This window comes from Stegostoma tigrinum, chromosome 22 (genome assembly GCF_030684315.1).
Source record: "Stegostoma tigrinum isolate sSteTig4 chromosome 22, sSteTig4.hap1, whole genome shotgun sequence".
Classification (NCBI taxonomy): Eukaryota; Metazoa; Chordata; class Chondrichthyes; order Orectolobiformes; family Stegostomatidae; genus Stegostoma; species Stegostoma tigrinum.
Genome location: NC_081375.1, coordinates 20447690 through 20464283, shown reverse-complemented (window position 1 = coordinate 20464283; position 16594 = coordinate 20447690). Strand labels below are relative to the sequence as shown.

The window sequence follows — 16594 nt, the reverse complement described above, 5'->3', positions numbered from 1 at the left end:
CAAAGACTCCATCTGAAATCTACTAAACATCACAGCAGTGTTACACACTCCATGCTAACTTGACCCTGACCTTTAATGTATAGTTTTCCTCAATTTCTTTGACATGATGAAGTCAACAGCTTTTACAGCTTTTCAAAATCTACTAAATGCTTTTATACTGATTAAATTCTGACTCCCAATATGACTACTCTTTTCTGTTCTAATTCCATTAAACAAATTTGGGTAACCTCTTAAACCACCATGATCCAAACTTTTCAGTATGCTTCACCGTAGTGTTTTTCGTTTGTGTTTATCCCGTTGCCTACTGTTCATTTTTTAGTTTTAAGAATCAAAGTTTATGTCATCAATCACATGGGCCAAAGTGCAAAGGAATGGCAGATGAAGTTTAATTGAGACAAATGTGTAATGTCGCATTTTCGTGAGGCAAACCAGGGCAGGTCTTACACAGTTAATGGTGGGGTTCTGGGGACTGTTGCCAAACAAAGAGACCTTGGGCGTGCAGATGCACGGTTCCTTGAAAGTGGAGTTGCAGGCAGACAGGGTAGTGAAGAAGGCATTTGGCACGCTTGCCTTCATTGGTCAGTGCATTGAGTGTTGGAGATGACATGTTGTGACAGTAGAGGATATTGGTGAGGCCATTTCTAGAGTACTGCTTTCAGCTCCGGTCACCCTGCTATTGGAATGATGTTGTTAAACTTGAAAGAGTTCAGAAAAGATTTAAAAGGATGTTCGATAACAAGGTGTAGAGCTGGATGAGCACAGCAGGCCAAGCAGCATCAGAGGAGCAGGAAAGCTGATGTTTCGGGTTTGGGCCTTTTTCTGAAGAAGGGTCCAGACCCCAAACGTCAGCCTTCCTGCTCCTGCGATGCTGCTTGGCCTGCTGTGTTCATCCAGCTGTACACCTTGCTTTCTCAGATTCTCCAGCTTCGGCAGTTCCCACTATCTTTAAAAGGATGTTTTCAGGATTGGAGGGTTTGAGTTATATGGAAATGCTGAATAGGATGGGGTTTTATTCGCTGGAGCATGGTAGGCTGAGGGGTTGATGATACAAAAGTTTATAAAATCATGAGAGGCATGGATAGCTTAAATAGTCAAGTCCTTCTTTTCCCCGGAGTAGGCCAATCCAAAACTAGAGGGCATAGATTTAAGAGGGGAAAGATTAAAAGGATACTGAGGGGCAACTATTTTGCATAGAGGGTGGTGCATGTATGGAATGAGCTGCCAGAAGAAGTGGTGGAGGCTGGTACAGTTACAACATTTAAAAGACATCTAGATGGGTATTTGAATAGGAGGAGTTTAGAGTGATATGAACCAAATGCTGGAAAATGGGGCCAGCTCAGTTTAGGATATCTGGTCAGTGCAGATGAGTTGGGCCAATGTGTCTGTTTCCCTGCTGTGACTGTATGACATAACCGTGAACTACATACTTGGAAGTGATTAATTTAGAAGGCCATGGAGATCATGCTGCAGAATGGGCATAGCTAGTTGGCTCTTTCAGGAGCTGATACAGACATGATGGGCCAAATAGACTCCTCCTGTGCTGTAAAATGCTATGATGCTATATGCACAGCAGTGTTCATTCAGAAAGTCGACAGTAGCAATGGCATGAGGGGCTCTTTAGACTAATAATTTTCAGTCTGACCCTACTCTTTGTAAGTTCATCTTCACAGTGAATCTTTGATCTCACCTTTTTCTCTTCTGCAATCCAGTACTTTTCAAAACTATCAGTGCTTTTCTTGTCACAAGAAAAATTCTTGACTCCCTCCCCGTAACAACAATCAGATCTCCAACTTCTGTTTGTTTTCTGAAAACCTTTCAAGGTGTTGCCACCTCCAAGCTGAGTTCTGATTTCTCCCTTCTCTTTGTTTTTCCACGTGCTCCATCTGGATTCTGTCCTGCTAATAACCCTACAACTGCTCCAACATTACAGATACTTTTCCATCTACAACTGTGATATCCTGTGTCGTCTTTTATTTTCCACAGCATTAAACATGGTTGATCATTCCATCTTCTTCCACTGTCTTTCCTTATGCACTCGTTTCTTTTTTCCACCAAGTCAACTGCCGGGTTTTGCCATTGCCCATCCTTGTTTACTTCTCCGCCTGTTGGCAGTCTCATCTGTTGGCACAGACTCAGGTTCAAAGTGATGTGCAGTGTTCGTTCAAAGATCTAGATCTCTCACACCATCCTTGACCTCCATTGCATTAGCCAACTGCATGCCCACATCCCAGTTGTGGATGAGCAAGAAGTTTCTTCAACTTAACAGTGATAAGATTAACTCATCCTTTTCAGCTTCTGCCAGAAAGAATTCCTTTTTTTACAGCTCTCTCCTGCATCCTTCATGACGCTGAGAGAGGCTTCATTCCCCACGTCCAACCTTACACTAAGACAGCTTGTTCCTTTCTTTGTATGGAAGCTTATATTCTAAGTCACCTTCAGTGTTGTCAAAAAGCTCATTTTGTGTCTTCAAACAGTCAAGGCAATAAATGCCAATGTGAAGTTTGTCCAGTATTTCACTGCCTGCGTTATATTGCTGAACACCTATTGCTCTCTTATCTTTCTTGTGCTTGCCGATTTCTGTTAAATTTCTTGCCAAATTCAAATCTGTGGTCTTGCTTATTCCTAATCCTGTACTCTTCCTTGGTACCATATGACAATAATTTTGCCCTATGCTTACAGAAACTTCTTCAGGGCTTTATGAATGTTACTCCTGCTGGGGTCTGCAACAATTTTAAAATGCATAATCTGAAATAATTTCCCTGTATCCCTTCACTTTGTTGACCCTCTTCCCTTCTTCTAAAGTCCTTCAAATCTCATACTTTTCCAAGCTGTCAAAGCGTTAGATAACTGGCTGTGTGACTTTACTTCTGTGAAGTGCTTTGGGTCATTTTATTATGTGAATGCAGTTGTTTCAATGGGAGTTATGTTTATAGGTGAGTTCTGAATATCCTTTTTAAGACTAGTGGCTTGTTGCAAGTAGAAGATTTCATTGCATAAACCAGGAGCATTTCTAAGCAGCTGAAGCATGTTAAAGGTGCCACCTTATATATGAGAAACAAATCGAGGCCCCAAATTACTTGTTCAGGTTAAATATTCCATGGCTGTATCTAAAGAGCTGAGACCTCCGGTGTTCTTGCTAACTTTCATCTCTGGATCAACACCAACATGACAGATTTATTGACTATTTTCATCTATTGCTTTGTTCTTGTCTATAAAACACAGCTCTTCAAAAGTAATTTTTGGCTGTAAAACACAATTGCCATCCTGAGGATATGAAAGGTGTTATACAAATAAACAGAGCTTACTCTGTTCTTTCTTGGTGTCTGAGGAATTAAGCTTTATTTTCAGAAACGCTTTAATAAATTTAGTTTCACAGATGGTGATGGTGAAGTATAAATGATTGATGATGGTCGTTGTATTCAAGGGTAGCAAATTCTGACGCTTGTTAGACTTTTATTTTCAAGCTAGTCAAAGGAGATGAACTAGAGCTGGGCAGATATGTTTGTAACAGGCTGGACAGGCATTATGAAACATTTGGCATGTGGTGCTGATGGCCCTGAAACGCATGAACAAATCAATGTTCGCTCTTCTTGATCCTGTCCTTCAAGTGAAGAGGCAGTATGTTGTTGAGATTTTTACCCAGTTTCTGCTGCTTTCACTGTGTGTTTTTTCCAGCAGTTCTAAAGACAAATTTGGACTCATTCTGTCTTTCCATTCCATTAGCTTCGAATTGTAATCGGTGCCCCTGCAGCAGACAGGAAAGAAGAGGGCAAAATAATGTTTTTTAAGAAGTTGAATAAAGATAGCAGTAATAATATCGACACACAGTCGACCTGGAGAAGTATTAGTGACATTACTGAGGACTGACGGTCATTTGCCTGTGCCAATCTGTAGATCAGATGTTGTTTGTAATGAATGTGGAGTTAGTACTTAGGGAGCTGTTGATTATCTTGGTTTGTCAGAAGTACAGCACATTGAGTTTTCCCTGGCAGTACATTCAGCTCCAGTTAAGCAACTAACCCACTGAAAGCAACACTTGATTCAAACCAGAGATAACAGAGCTGGAGTAGTGAGTGTAGAGCTGGAGGAACGCAGCAGGCCAAGCAGCATCAGAGGAGCAGGAAAGTTCATGTTTTGGGCCTAAACTTGCCCGGTGTCATTTGCCAGGCTAAGCCTTGCATGCACCTCTCAAGGAGCAGTCCAATGTATAATGAAAAATGCCCAATGGAAGCGGATAGTTTCAGTAAGTGCATTAGGAAGGACCTCCTGCTGTTGAACAGAAATGTCACAGCATTCTACACAAATAAATGACTTCAACACGCAGGCCCTATTGTTCTTATCATTAAACACTGTTGTTGCAGTAATACAAACTGCAGTGAAATGAGGAGCAGGTTGAGTTGGAAGATGGGTATATAGTGCATTGAATGGCCATTCCCATATGGTAATTATTTCTTCAAGAAATATTTATTAACTTTTTTTACACGGAAGGATCTTCTGTATTAATCTTAAATTTTTTCTGTTGCCAAGCAATTGAAGGTTTCAGTGGATAGACAGGAAAAGATTAACAATTTCTGAATTTTGAATTTTGAATTTTGGATAGACCATCAAAGTGCTTGGCCTAATTTTAAATAATGCTAAAGTCCTTGATGAAGGTGGAGCCCTTTCAAATTTACGGTCATATGGGAAGACAACTCAGTGCCCATTAGAATCATCTTCTAAGAAATATAAGAAACGGAGTATGAAATGTCCACAGGTGGGATTGCCCATTGCACAGCAAACGGGTGTGCAGTCTCTTTCACCCAGTTCAGAGATCTTATAAAACACTTCAAAAACAGGTCAAACTTGAGCTATCTGGCTCTGCACTGCACCGCGGGAGTCCCTTTCAGGTGCACAGTTTCAGCTCATTGTAAGTGTATAATGATTGACACCTGACTCTGCTGACAATCAATGAAGTTGGACTTTAAACCTTGAGGAAGAGCAATGGAACCCTGAATCTTTACCAATGATGTAAAAGCTCTTTGCAGCTCAGTGCCAGTCTGTTGAAGAGCTGACAGTGATCTGGATTTAGGTCCCACTCTAAGACCTGAATGCACAATCTCGGCAGATCCTCCAGGTCAAGCACTCACCTCTTGTGAGAAACGTTATCTTTCAGATGAAGTGTTAAAGTAATTTTGAACAGCTGCCTGATTGTTTAGGTGTATGTTAAAGATGTATTATCTTTTACTATATCTATTTTAAGAAAACCAGAGATTCTGTACCTTCAGAAAATGTTTAACCACCAACCCAAACAGCCCTTAATTTCCTTGCAGTTTGTATTAATGCACAATCTGTATTCATTGATAATAGTAACAGGGCCTGCATGTTGAAGTAATTTACCATTTGTGAAATATGTTCTAGCATTTCTGATGAGCAGTAGTTCCTTTCTTGTATGTTTCTGTCAGTTATAAATATAATGGAGCAATTAGTTTCAGTGCAGCATGATGAGACTTGAGTGATCATATTTCTGAACTGATATCAGGATAACACTCTGCCAAGAGTTTGATCAACAAAAGTGTGACTTTCATACTTCTCATATTTCTGTGTATTCAAATATATTCATTGTGCAGGCACATTGGTCCAAATTGGATGCCTCCTGTGCTGTTGAGAGGTGATTCTATGAACCTAAATACAAGGGTATTCTCTGCTCCTTTGTCTGGTACCTCCAGAGACAAAGAGCTGAACTTTCACAGCTTCTGAACACCACAGGCAGTGCTGAGACAACTGTGAAAATACTGCTTGAACTGGAAAGTGAGATTCTTGACATTGAAGAAAGAACGTCCAGTTTTCCACGGAAGATTGTAATATTGAGATGGAAGTCTTACTGGTAAATGGCGAGGGCCTATGGTGCCATGCTACGTCAATTTGACACCTACAGCTTGTGACAATAGCTTACGCAGCAAACAATCTGTTTACACTTGAACCAAATAGCCATACGATGCAAATAAGAAAAGCTAGCATACCCAGAGTTGTTGAAGTAAGTTTGCTTTGTATGTGGGTGTGGTCTCCACTTGTGAGTGATGAGGCCCAAAAGGGACAATTGCACTTTCGCATAAGTGAGTTAAAGCATCTGTAATTTCAAAACCTGGCATGTGTACCTCATGCACTGAGCAACTACATTGAGTAAAAATAATGGGCGTAAGCAATCTGGGTCATGACATTATCATTGCAAATATTGATGCCAAGCATAGGTACAATGCAGTCCATTAGTTCACCAGGGCATCATGAGCCAGATAGTAGGTCTCAACAAGATGGATTTCCCTTGAATGGATGGGTCTGGATGCTCCTTGCAGGACACCTCAGACAGAATGCGCTGCATTACCCTTGCAAGCTGAGCTCTGACCTACTGCAGCAGTCCAAAAATGAATGTGACAGACAATGAGGAACAGTGAGACTGGCACTTGTCTTCTGAGGAGGAAAACTATGATATTGAACAGGAGGAACAACACCTTCATCATGATATGGCAAAGCAGTGCCACCTGCAAAAGGACCGACGGACCTTATTGACAACAGATTCTGATGGAATTGGGAGTTGGGAGAGGTTATCATTGATTACCTGTAAATGTGTTGTTGCTAGAAAGGCAAGCGACCTCTATTTATCCCCAAATGCAAAGACACATTATTGAATTGTTCTCATTTACTTTTCCTTTTCTGCAATAAAAGTTAATGTTAATAACTTGGGTGGTTTCAATTCATCTGATGCTCCCACATTCAAACTTGACAAGATGGTATGCTGTGATGGGCACTCGGAAGAGAGTCTCACTCCTTCAGGCAGGGCTCTAACATTGTGTGGTGCTAAGGAACGGCAGCTTCTCTACCATCTTTCTTGTAGCTGCAGCTAAAGTGACAGTTGATCAGACAGATGATGATGTAAAATGACAATATATTCACAAATGTGAGATTCCATTTCCAATTAATTTACACCCATGTCACATGTTCGCCCTCAGGAGCTTCTTCATCCCACTGTATCTAGAGGTAGTCCTTTCCACAGCTTAGCTGGATGGAGCCTGCCCTGTAGTGAAGCCTGACTTTGTAATTTTGGTTGAACTATGCCCCATGTGTGGTAGCTAGAGGGCATATGCATGCTGAGGTTGTCTTACGCTCCTCGGCGCATAAATCCCATGCAGTTGAAGATCACAGAGAGACTGGATGACAGGTTTTATGAGTGAGTTACATTGGAATACACTACTGAGTAAATGTCAGACTCACTAGGTTTTGTTTCTTTCTGTGAATCTGGAAAGAAACCATCTCTTTATTTCTGTAATAACAAAATGTGGAGCTGGATGAACACAGCAGGCCAAGCAGCATCTCAGGAGCACAAAAGCTGACGTTTCGGGCCTAGACCCTTCATCAGAGAGGGGGATGGGGAGAGGGTTCTGGAATAAACAGGGAGAGAGGGGGAGGCGGACCGAAGATGGAGAGAAAAGAAGATAGGATTGGACCTAGACCCTTCTTCAGAACTGCTTTTTGTGAAGAAGGGTCTAGGCCGAAAACACATGCTTTCCTGCTCCTCTGATGCTGCTTGGCCTGCTTTGTTCATCCAGCTCCACACTTTGTTATCTTGGATTCTCCAGCATCGGCAGTTCCCATTATCACACCTTTATTTCTGTAGCTGTCTTGGTAGGGAAGGGGGAGGTATGCATTACTGCTTAACCTAATTTTTTTGTTTTGTATTTGCATCACTGTTGTGGTGCATTCCTTTGAAGAAAGGCCTAAACTCACTTTAGGTGCAATGTTATCGATCCTCAGAGAAAGGAGATTGTTACCCTTCATACTCAGATGTTTTGGTTAACCCAGTTGAAAAAATTGACAACTTACCAAATTTTATCTAATTGCCTCTGAAAAGTCCACAAAGGCTTCCAGTTGTAATTCGCTTTTAAATCTTGAAAATGGTAATGATGAATTCAGAATTTAATCTGATTTAAGTAAAAATTGACTCACAGAATATGTTTCTTTTAGCGTTCTTATTGATTTTTTTTTCTTTTCATTTCAGAGAAAGTAGACAATGGAGAAGTCTATCAGCGAAAAAGGACACAACAGCTCAACTATTCTGAGGGTTTGACTGCAGTCAGTCATCCAAGATCCACTCCAGAACAAAGCAGTTGGAAGCGCATAATCTTGCTCATTCTTGCCATCACCATACACAACATTCCAGGTAAGACATACTGAACTCTGGCAGGGCTGTTTCAAAATGATATGCTCTGATCAAATGGCCATTGCAGGAGACGGGGGAAGATCTTACCATCCCAAATCACCTGTACATCAACCTGTAGATGCTGGTTAAGATCCTCCAGTACACTGAAAGGGCTTTAGGTAGAAAGTGAAATCATGAAATTGCTATTATACCAATTAAGAAAAAGTGAATTACTGTGGATGCCATATTTTGGAAATTAAGACAAAATGCTCAGCAGTCTGGCAGCCTCTGTGGCAAGAGAAACAAAAGTTAATGTTTTGAGTCACATATGACTCTTCTTCAGAGCTGTTAAACCAACTGTGGCACCTTCTAAGCTTTGACTGTTCTAGAAATTGGTAGCTGTAGTAATTAACTGGATCAATGACAAAGGACTCGAATCAGGCGTAACGCTGAAAGTTGAAAAATGACATTTCGTCATTAGACAAGCTCAATCGGGGCTACATTTAACAATTGGTAAGTTAAGCACATTGAATTCCAAATCTCTGCCAGCATTCATTGAATTTACCATCCTTCTGCCAAACTTTTAGGCTATGATAGGTTTCCAGCAAGAGTAAACAGAAAACTAGAGTTTAAATGGAAGGACTGCAATTGAATGAAGAAGGAAAAATAAAGCCCAAGAGCCTTCTGTATTCACAAATAATTTAAAAATAGGTTACATCATTGACTATATCTTCTGGTACATTTGTTCTGATTTTTAACATGAATTAACAGAGGATTGCTGTGCAAACTGGGTAGGCATGGAGGGAGTGCACATTGCTGTTCCAAGATCATCAGCTGCAATAAATATCCCATGAAAAGAGAATCTGATTACTAATAGGGATGCAGAACATTGCAATCAGAGAGATAATAGAAGCATGATGGAGAAGGCGTGTATCTGAAGTACAAGTGCTTTGACAGTAAACAACATCAGTATCAGTTGAAATATTTGTATTTGCAGATGAGATGTTTGAGTTTTATCAGGAGCATTAAAAGCTGTTGGCCAGTTGCTGAAGCACTTGCAATATTTAGGTGTCACATATTGAAATTAAATCATGTATTTGATACTTCTAGTATTTTTCCCACCACAATCTTCTTCCTTTCACCAGCCCACCACACCTTATGGACAAGGAGTACCTTGTGTTTCTTTGCATCTTTCTTGAGCAATCAGCAAATCAATGTGATTTGATTTCCTCTTTTCCTTTCTCCCCCACTCTGAATGTTTGTGAGCAACAGCAGACCAGCTTGAGTCATGTGTCAGCCGTGCAGGGAATGAGGACAAATGACATTTCACTAATTTGTGTCTCGGCATGCATGCACTCAACATTGACTTGAGACACTCCAAATCTCCAGACCTCCTTGTGTCCCTTTGTGTTTTTTTCAAGTTACATTTTTCTTTGTGTAGCTGATGGATATTTTTCAGTGTAAAAAAGACAAAGTGTTATTCGTCCATAAGCTTGTCGTAAGAAATTTATAGTAAGTCAGTAATGCTGCAAAGAGAGTTTTTATCTGATGCAAACACACTCACATAATAGAACACAACTACGTTGAAACAAGATAACTGAGTGGGCTACTGAGGTAACACAGGATGAAGGGGAAATTATGGACCTCACTGATATTACTAACTGATTTCTACATGAGCCAATTGTGGAGATTGTGACTGAAAAGTATAAATTATAGAGATAAATCTCAATTTTCTTTTATTGCAATGAAATATAATGCCGAAACAAAGGTTGCTTTAATAAGTGTCGCCATTTGAAGATACCCTGTGGGTTTCGGCAGTTGTGTAAATTATTTTAGATTTGTCTCCCATGTGTGCTTCCATTTTATTGCATCTCTGTGCATCCGGCATCTTATCTCCTTTAAATTTGATTCCAATTGCACACATTGACTGCTCTTTATTAAGTTCCAGTTTAATTGAACTGTCAAATCCTCAATCGTCAGACCCAGGGATTTTCAATGAAAGAAGTGAATAAAATTTCAAGATATATGAAATAAACTGATGAATTATTGAAGGTATTTGTGTCCTGATTCAGATTGCACATTTGTTTCTGCATCAGCTTGAAGCTTGCATTGCAAGCAGCCTTTCTGTTCACTTGCAACACCACTGTAAAGCATAAAATATAGCCAAGTGCACCCACTTTACACAAATAATCATCTCATTACAAGTCTTCAGTGGTATTACATATTTATCATTATTGCCAATTCTGTTCATTACCCTATTTGTTCTTTGTACCTGTCCTGGGCTATTGCGTGCACAGACATGGCGTTGAATAACTGTTTCTGTTCCTCTGTAGCTGTGACCGTACTAACAAATGAGTTTTTAGTCTCTTGGTGAAGCTTTGTTGTTAAAGTGCCATGTATTTCAAGAATGGGCAAGTAACATTCCTCCAAATGGTGCTTAAAGGTCAGGGAGAAAAATCTTAGGCCCATGATTTGAAAGCTTGGTGATGTTACCTCCTTTCCGAAAGTAATTTTTTTTTCACTAACTATCCTGAAGTTCAATGCAGTGATGCAGTTAAACTGCAGGATAAAATAGCTGCCGATTGGAAGTGGATAATTGAGGAACAGTTGTGGTAGAGTAAAGGAATTGTGCTGTTTGATCGCTGTGATCTGCTGGAACTTGTTTGATCATTTCAATGTGCCAGAGATGAATTTCTGAAAATTAGTTTAATATGCATTCACATTTCTGCCTGTTATAGCAAAGTGTGTGAGCTGATGTTGTATAGAAGTAGCAACACAATATGCCAGGGCATGTCCAAATAGTTGCTGGATTTACCTGCCATTTGTCCTTTCAATTTATCTGGCTTTTCAAAGACCAGCAAAGATTGCAGATTGTATCATTTCAGACAGAAAATACGGAGACTGATAAAGTAATCTCTGAGTCAATACTTCCAGTTAGTTAACTGGTAAGGGAGTCAGTCTGATGATGACCATCTGCTGCTGTCTTGTTATTCATTTAATTTAGAGACAACAAACTTGGTGAATCATTCCTCATTCTAGTCAATCAGATCATACTTGTTCCCCAAAATTATTCATCTATTGCACAGCACCACTTGTACTCTCCAAAGGCCACTAGGTGTTGCGAATAGCCTAGTGTTAAGATGTGATCAACATATCATCAGTGATGATTAAAAAAAAATTGCTGGAGATGTTCAAAGCATCTGTGTATCTAACCAATAGAATATTTGCCAATTCCTGGTCCTAAGTAAATGTCTTTAATTTGTAACTTCTCTCTAATGGGGTTAATAGACTGTTAGTGGTGTTTAGACTCCTTGAGGAGAGATTTAAAGCCTCATGTTTATTGCTTTGACACCGTTCCCAAAACGCTAAAAAGAACAAGTCCATCTGATAGCATGTCAAGGACAAGAGCAAGGTTGCAATGCAGGTGTGTCAGGAGCTCATGATTCTCAGCTTAAAGAGCAATTCACGGAGCGTGCACAGCCCCATTATTTATTCTGATGATATTTACTGCAGCTTTGCTATATTAAATGATAACTGCAGTGGGGTTTGCAGTGTAGGCAATGTTATTTACATTGAAATAGCTGAGGAAGTGAATATTATTTGAATAAGGAAAGGCTGTAGAAAATTGTAGCATAGAAGGATTTATGCATCCCTGTGCATGAATCAAGGAAAGCTATTATCAAAGTTTAGTGAACAATTGGGAAGGCAAATGGAATGTCAGCCTTTATTTCAAAGGGAGCAGAGTATAAAAATAGGGAGGTCCTGCTAAAACTGTGCAAGGCCCTATTAAACCATAGTTGGATTATTTATTTTTATTCACTTGTGGGATCTGGATGTCACTGGCTGGCCTGTACTTATTATCCGTTCCTAGTTGCCCTTGAGATGGTGGTCGTGAGCTGCCTTCTTGAACTGCTACAGACCATGTGCTATTGGTAGGCTCACAATGCCCCCAGGGATGGACTTGTAGGATTTTGTCTCAGCAACAGTGAAGCAATGGCAATATATTTCCAAGTGCAGCTGTGAACAGTTTTGGTCTCCTTTTTTTAAGGAAATGTACACTGGCGATGGATGCCCATGAAGGCCCACGCGGCTGATCCAGGGTTTGGAAGGACAGTCTTATGAGGAGACGTTGAATAGTATCATAGAATCCCTACAGTATGGAAACAGGCCATTCGGCCCCTACCGAAGAGCATCCCACTCAGATTCATTCCCGTACCCCTGTATTTCCCATGTTTAGCCCACCTAACCTAAACATCCGTGGGCAATATGGGCAACTTAGCGTAGCTAATCCACCTAGCCTGCACATCTTTGGACTGTGCAAGAAAACCAGAGCATTCGCAGGAAACCCACACAGACACTGGGAGAATGTGCAAACTCCACACAGACAGTCTCCCGAGGCTGGAATTGAACCCGGGCTCCTGGTGCTGTGAGGCTGCAGTGCTAACCACTGAGTCACCGTGCCGCCCCGATAGGTCGGTCTTGTACTCAGTGGATTTAGAAGAATAAAAGGAGACTTTATTGAAACATAGCTTCTTCGGGGGCTCAGCAGGTTGGTGTGGAAAGACTGCTTCCAATTCTGGGAGAGTCTAGCACCAGAGGACATGATCTCAGAGTCAGGAGTCACCCATTTAAGGCATCTGAGGAGAAATTTTCTTTCTGAGAGTGATGAACCTGTGGAGTTCTTTATCACTGAGAGTTCTCAAGGCTGGGTCATTGAGTATAGACTGAGACAGAGATCTAATCATAAAGGGAACCAGAGTTGTAGAGATAAGGCAAGAAAATGGATTTGAACATTATCAGATCAACCATGGGCTGTCTTCATCCAAGCAACTGGGGATTATTCCATCACATTCCTGACTTGTGCATTGTAGTTGGTGGACAGGCTTTGAAGATATGGAGGTGCCTGTGTTGGACCAGGTCAAAAATCACATGACACCAGGTTAAAGTCCAATAGGTTTATCTGAAAACACTAGCTTCTTAAGTGCTGCTCCTTCCTCAGGTGTTGTGAGAGGAGGTATCGAGACATAGAATTTAAATGTACAAGATCAAATGATGTGAATGTATTGAATAAACCTAAAATACATTTGCATCAGTTGAATGTTCCTTTGATCTTTTACTTAAAAATTCTGTTTCTTGATACCACCTTTCTCACTGCCCCCGAGGAAGGAGCAATGCTGGAAAGCTAGTGTTTCCAGATAAATCTGTTGGACTATAACCCGGTGTCGTGTGATTTTTGACCTTAGGCTTTGAAGAATCAGGAGGTCAGTTACTTGCTGCAGAATTCCTCGCCTCTGACCTGCCCTTGTAGTCACTGTATGCGATTTGAATGTGGCTCCTCAGAACATTAAGTGATTCTCTGGATTAGTAGTTCAGCAATAATTCCGTTACACCATTGCCTCCCCACCTAGCAAGTGAACTACTGAGATGCAGCCGCCTTTGAAGATGGTGCTGAGAGTCAATTGTTGAGGAATTTGGTAGCCAAGAGCTGTCACTCAGCTGCTTCTACACATTGTGCTGCTGGAATGCCCTTACTTATTTCCTGAACAACTAAGTAGTGAAACGCCTATCAATTCAGATTTGTAAACTTACTGTGGTTGACATAAGAGCATTGATGTTATCTATCCTGCGAGATCAAAAATTTGTACTTTGTGAATTTTGTATTTTCATCTGTATGTACGTTTGTACAAATATTGTCCATATCAGCTGACCTGCAATTCCTCTCCAGCTCCTTAAAGAGAGTACCTCTCTCTATTTCTGTGACGGCACATCTTTGTTGAAAGCATGTTGTTGTTGATTGATGTAAATGGTCTCCTTACAGTGTCAGTCTTGCCTCAACATGTAATGTAACCTTACGCTAATGAAAACAATTTGAGTGCAACATTTCCCTGCATCAGGTTTTATGGACTGTCTTCTTTCTTTTAAGAAATAAACAGAGCCTATATCTATTTGTGTCTTTATACAAATAATCTCAGTACAGTAGTTACTTTCCACTGCTTCAAACATTCTGTATCAAGGCAGACGAGGGATTTTGCACTTGCTATTTGCAAGGGCTTCAGATGTCCAGGGCAGGATTCTCATGCAGACTTTCAAATCCCCTGTCAATATCAAATGAAGCTCCGACAGCCACATTTTCTGGCATTGAGATTGGAACAGGGATATTCCTGGTAGAATGAAGCTTGGTACCCTGGCTCTTGATGCTTCCAGACAGAGGGCTGGCAGCTCTGATGCCTTGGGCAAGGTGTAAGTGCTGCTGAAGCAATTCAGAGATTGACCCTTCCATGCACAGTCAGTCAGGCTGAATGAAAGGGGACTGTGACTCTAGTTCTGATTGTTCACCCAGAGTTTTGCAGACCATTTTCCATGCACTGTGGAGGCTGCTGTGACTAGCAAATCCTCTACATCACCCCTAATTAGGACCTTAAACATGCAAATTGTCTCTCCACCTCCATGGATTAAATAGCTGTCTCCTGGTGTCAGGAAGCTGTCCCAAGGTGGGCCCGTGCCATCTTCCTGTTTAAAGTGAGAAAAATCCAGCTCTACGTTTCTGAACCTGAATTGGTAAGCTCATTACCTGGTGCATTTCTCACTGTAAAGGTCATTTGATTTGCATTAAAGTCACCGAGAACAATGGCCTGAACAGTACAACCATTGCTGAGGATGGGTTTCTCACTCCCATTTTCTCCCTGCTTATTCTATGGCGTGAAGCACTATGTTAGCGTAGTGTTTTTGTTACTGCACTGGTGCTCTGGAGGTATGGTATCAAATCCTACAGAGGCATCTGAGAAAGTTAAATTTTGTTGAGTACTAATTCTGGAATTAAAAAACTCTGATCAGTGACGGTGACCGTGAAACTACCAAATTGTCACGGAAACTGAAATAATTAAGTAACACCCTTTTGTAAAGGAATCTGCTCTCCTTACATCCCTACATGTGACTTCTGGTCCACAGCCATTCAGGCCCATGAGCTATTCAACCATCTGTTCTGAAGAAGGGTCGCTGGACTCAAAGCATTAACTCTGATTTCTCTCCACAGATGCTGCCAGATCTGCTGGGTTTTTCCAGCAATTTCTATGTTAGTTTTTGATTTCCAGTATCCTCAGATCTTCCATCTTGTTTTCTCCCACAGCAAGGATGTTAATTGACTCGTAACTGCCCTCGCTCAAGGTTGTAGACTTGCCTGCCGAGCTGGTGTGTTTGGTTGCGGATGTTTTGTTGCAGAAGTGATACCAACCACCCCAGCAAACCGAGGCATATGAATAACAAGCAGGACTGAACACTCCTCTGGAGGCACACTGACGATGTTACCCAGCAGGGTGATGAAACGTTTGCAATCAAACACACCGGCTCGGTGAGCAAGTCTACAACCTCATTCACAACCCGAGCGACAAACCTTCTCAATGCCCTTCCCCAGTTGTATACACTTGGGCAGTAGATACTGGCCATGTAATGACGCCCACGTCTTGTGTGCAAACACTAAAACTAATTTGCTTCCACACAAGCCAATGTCCTTTGTGACTGAATCAGTTCGAGTGTGCTGGAAGGATTTGTTGATTGAAGTGGAGCATGACAAAATGGTAGTTGGAAGCCAGGGAATAGGAACCAGTTTAATAATAGGACTTTCAATGCAAATTGAAAACTGTGTACTTCCAAATGCGTACAGAGTGGAATATATATCCATCGATCATAGTGACATTCTTTTTCAATGTTTATTTTACAACCACTTCTGTTTTGATGAGGTATGTCTCTGGTTTTATTTTCAAATTCCTCTTGTTTTCACATCTAGAATAGAGAAGGGAGGAAATCAGAAAGTTACTGTCAGGCACTGAACACATCCTTTCATTCTTTAAACAAAGGACTGTCTACAGTGTCGTTCATCGTCAACTCCACATGGCTTTCTGTGGATAATTCCAAATATAGTTCATATGGAGCAGATCACATCACAGTGGGAACTCCAGGGGCCAATTGTAAATTGTTTCATAGAGATTGTAAATTCCAGCTTGGTTCGTAGAATGATCGAACATTGGCAAAACTGGAAACTTGACAGACAGACCTGTTAATCCTATCTTGGTGGCAGCAAGTGCCTAGAGCAGCTGCTCCTGGCAGCAATAGGCCTGGAGCCTAGACTTTTGGCGGTGGTGGCAAGGTGCAGTGGCAGCTGAGCCAGGGCCTGCTGGGGCATCAGCATCGTTGTTGCTGTTCCTGGAGGGGGACTCCTTGAGGCCTACCTTGCAGAAGCCCTGAAGCTGTGCCTGAGACGCCAGTTTGAGCAGAAGATGAACATCTATTTCAATAATTTCATTTTATCTGTATCTCAAAATGGCGCTGGGTTGTGGTGACAAAACTCTTTTAACTGTGTCTTCAAGATATATGTGACAATAAATAAATCATTCATCCCTTCATTCTGAGTTGAATGGAGCAATGTCA

At 41.1% G+C, this 16594-nt stretch overlaps 1 protein-coding gene across 2 annotated transcripts in view; it reads left to right on the top strand.

Annotated features, from left to right (window-relative positions):
* Positions 1-16594, top strand: part of LOC125463672 (zinc transporter ZIP11-like) — a 695024-nt gene that overhangs the window by 314608 nt on the left and 363822 nt on the right. For both annotated transcript variants that reach the window (XM_048555242.2, XM_048555241.2), the window contains exon 5: positions 8030-8191. In XM_048555242.2, the coding sequence (XP_048411199.1) occupies positions 8030-8191 (162 nt within the window). The remainder of the gene's footprint in view (positions 1-8029; positions 8192-16594) is intronic.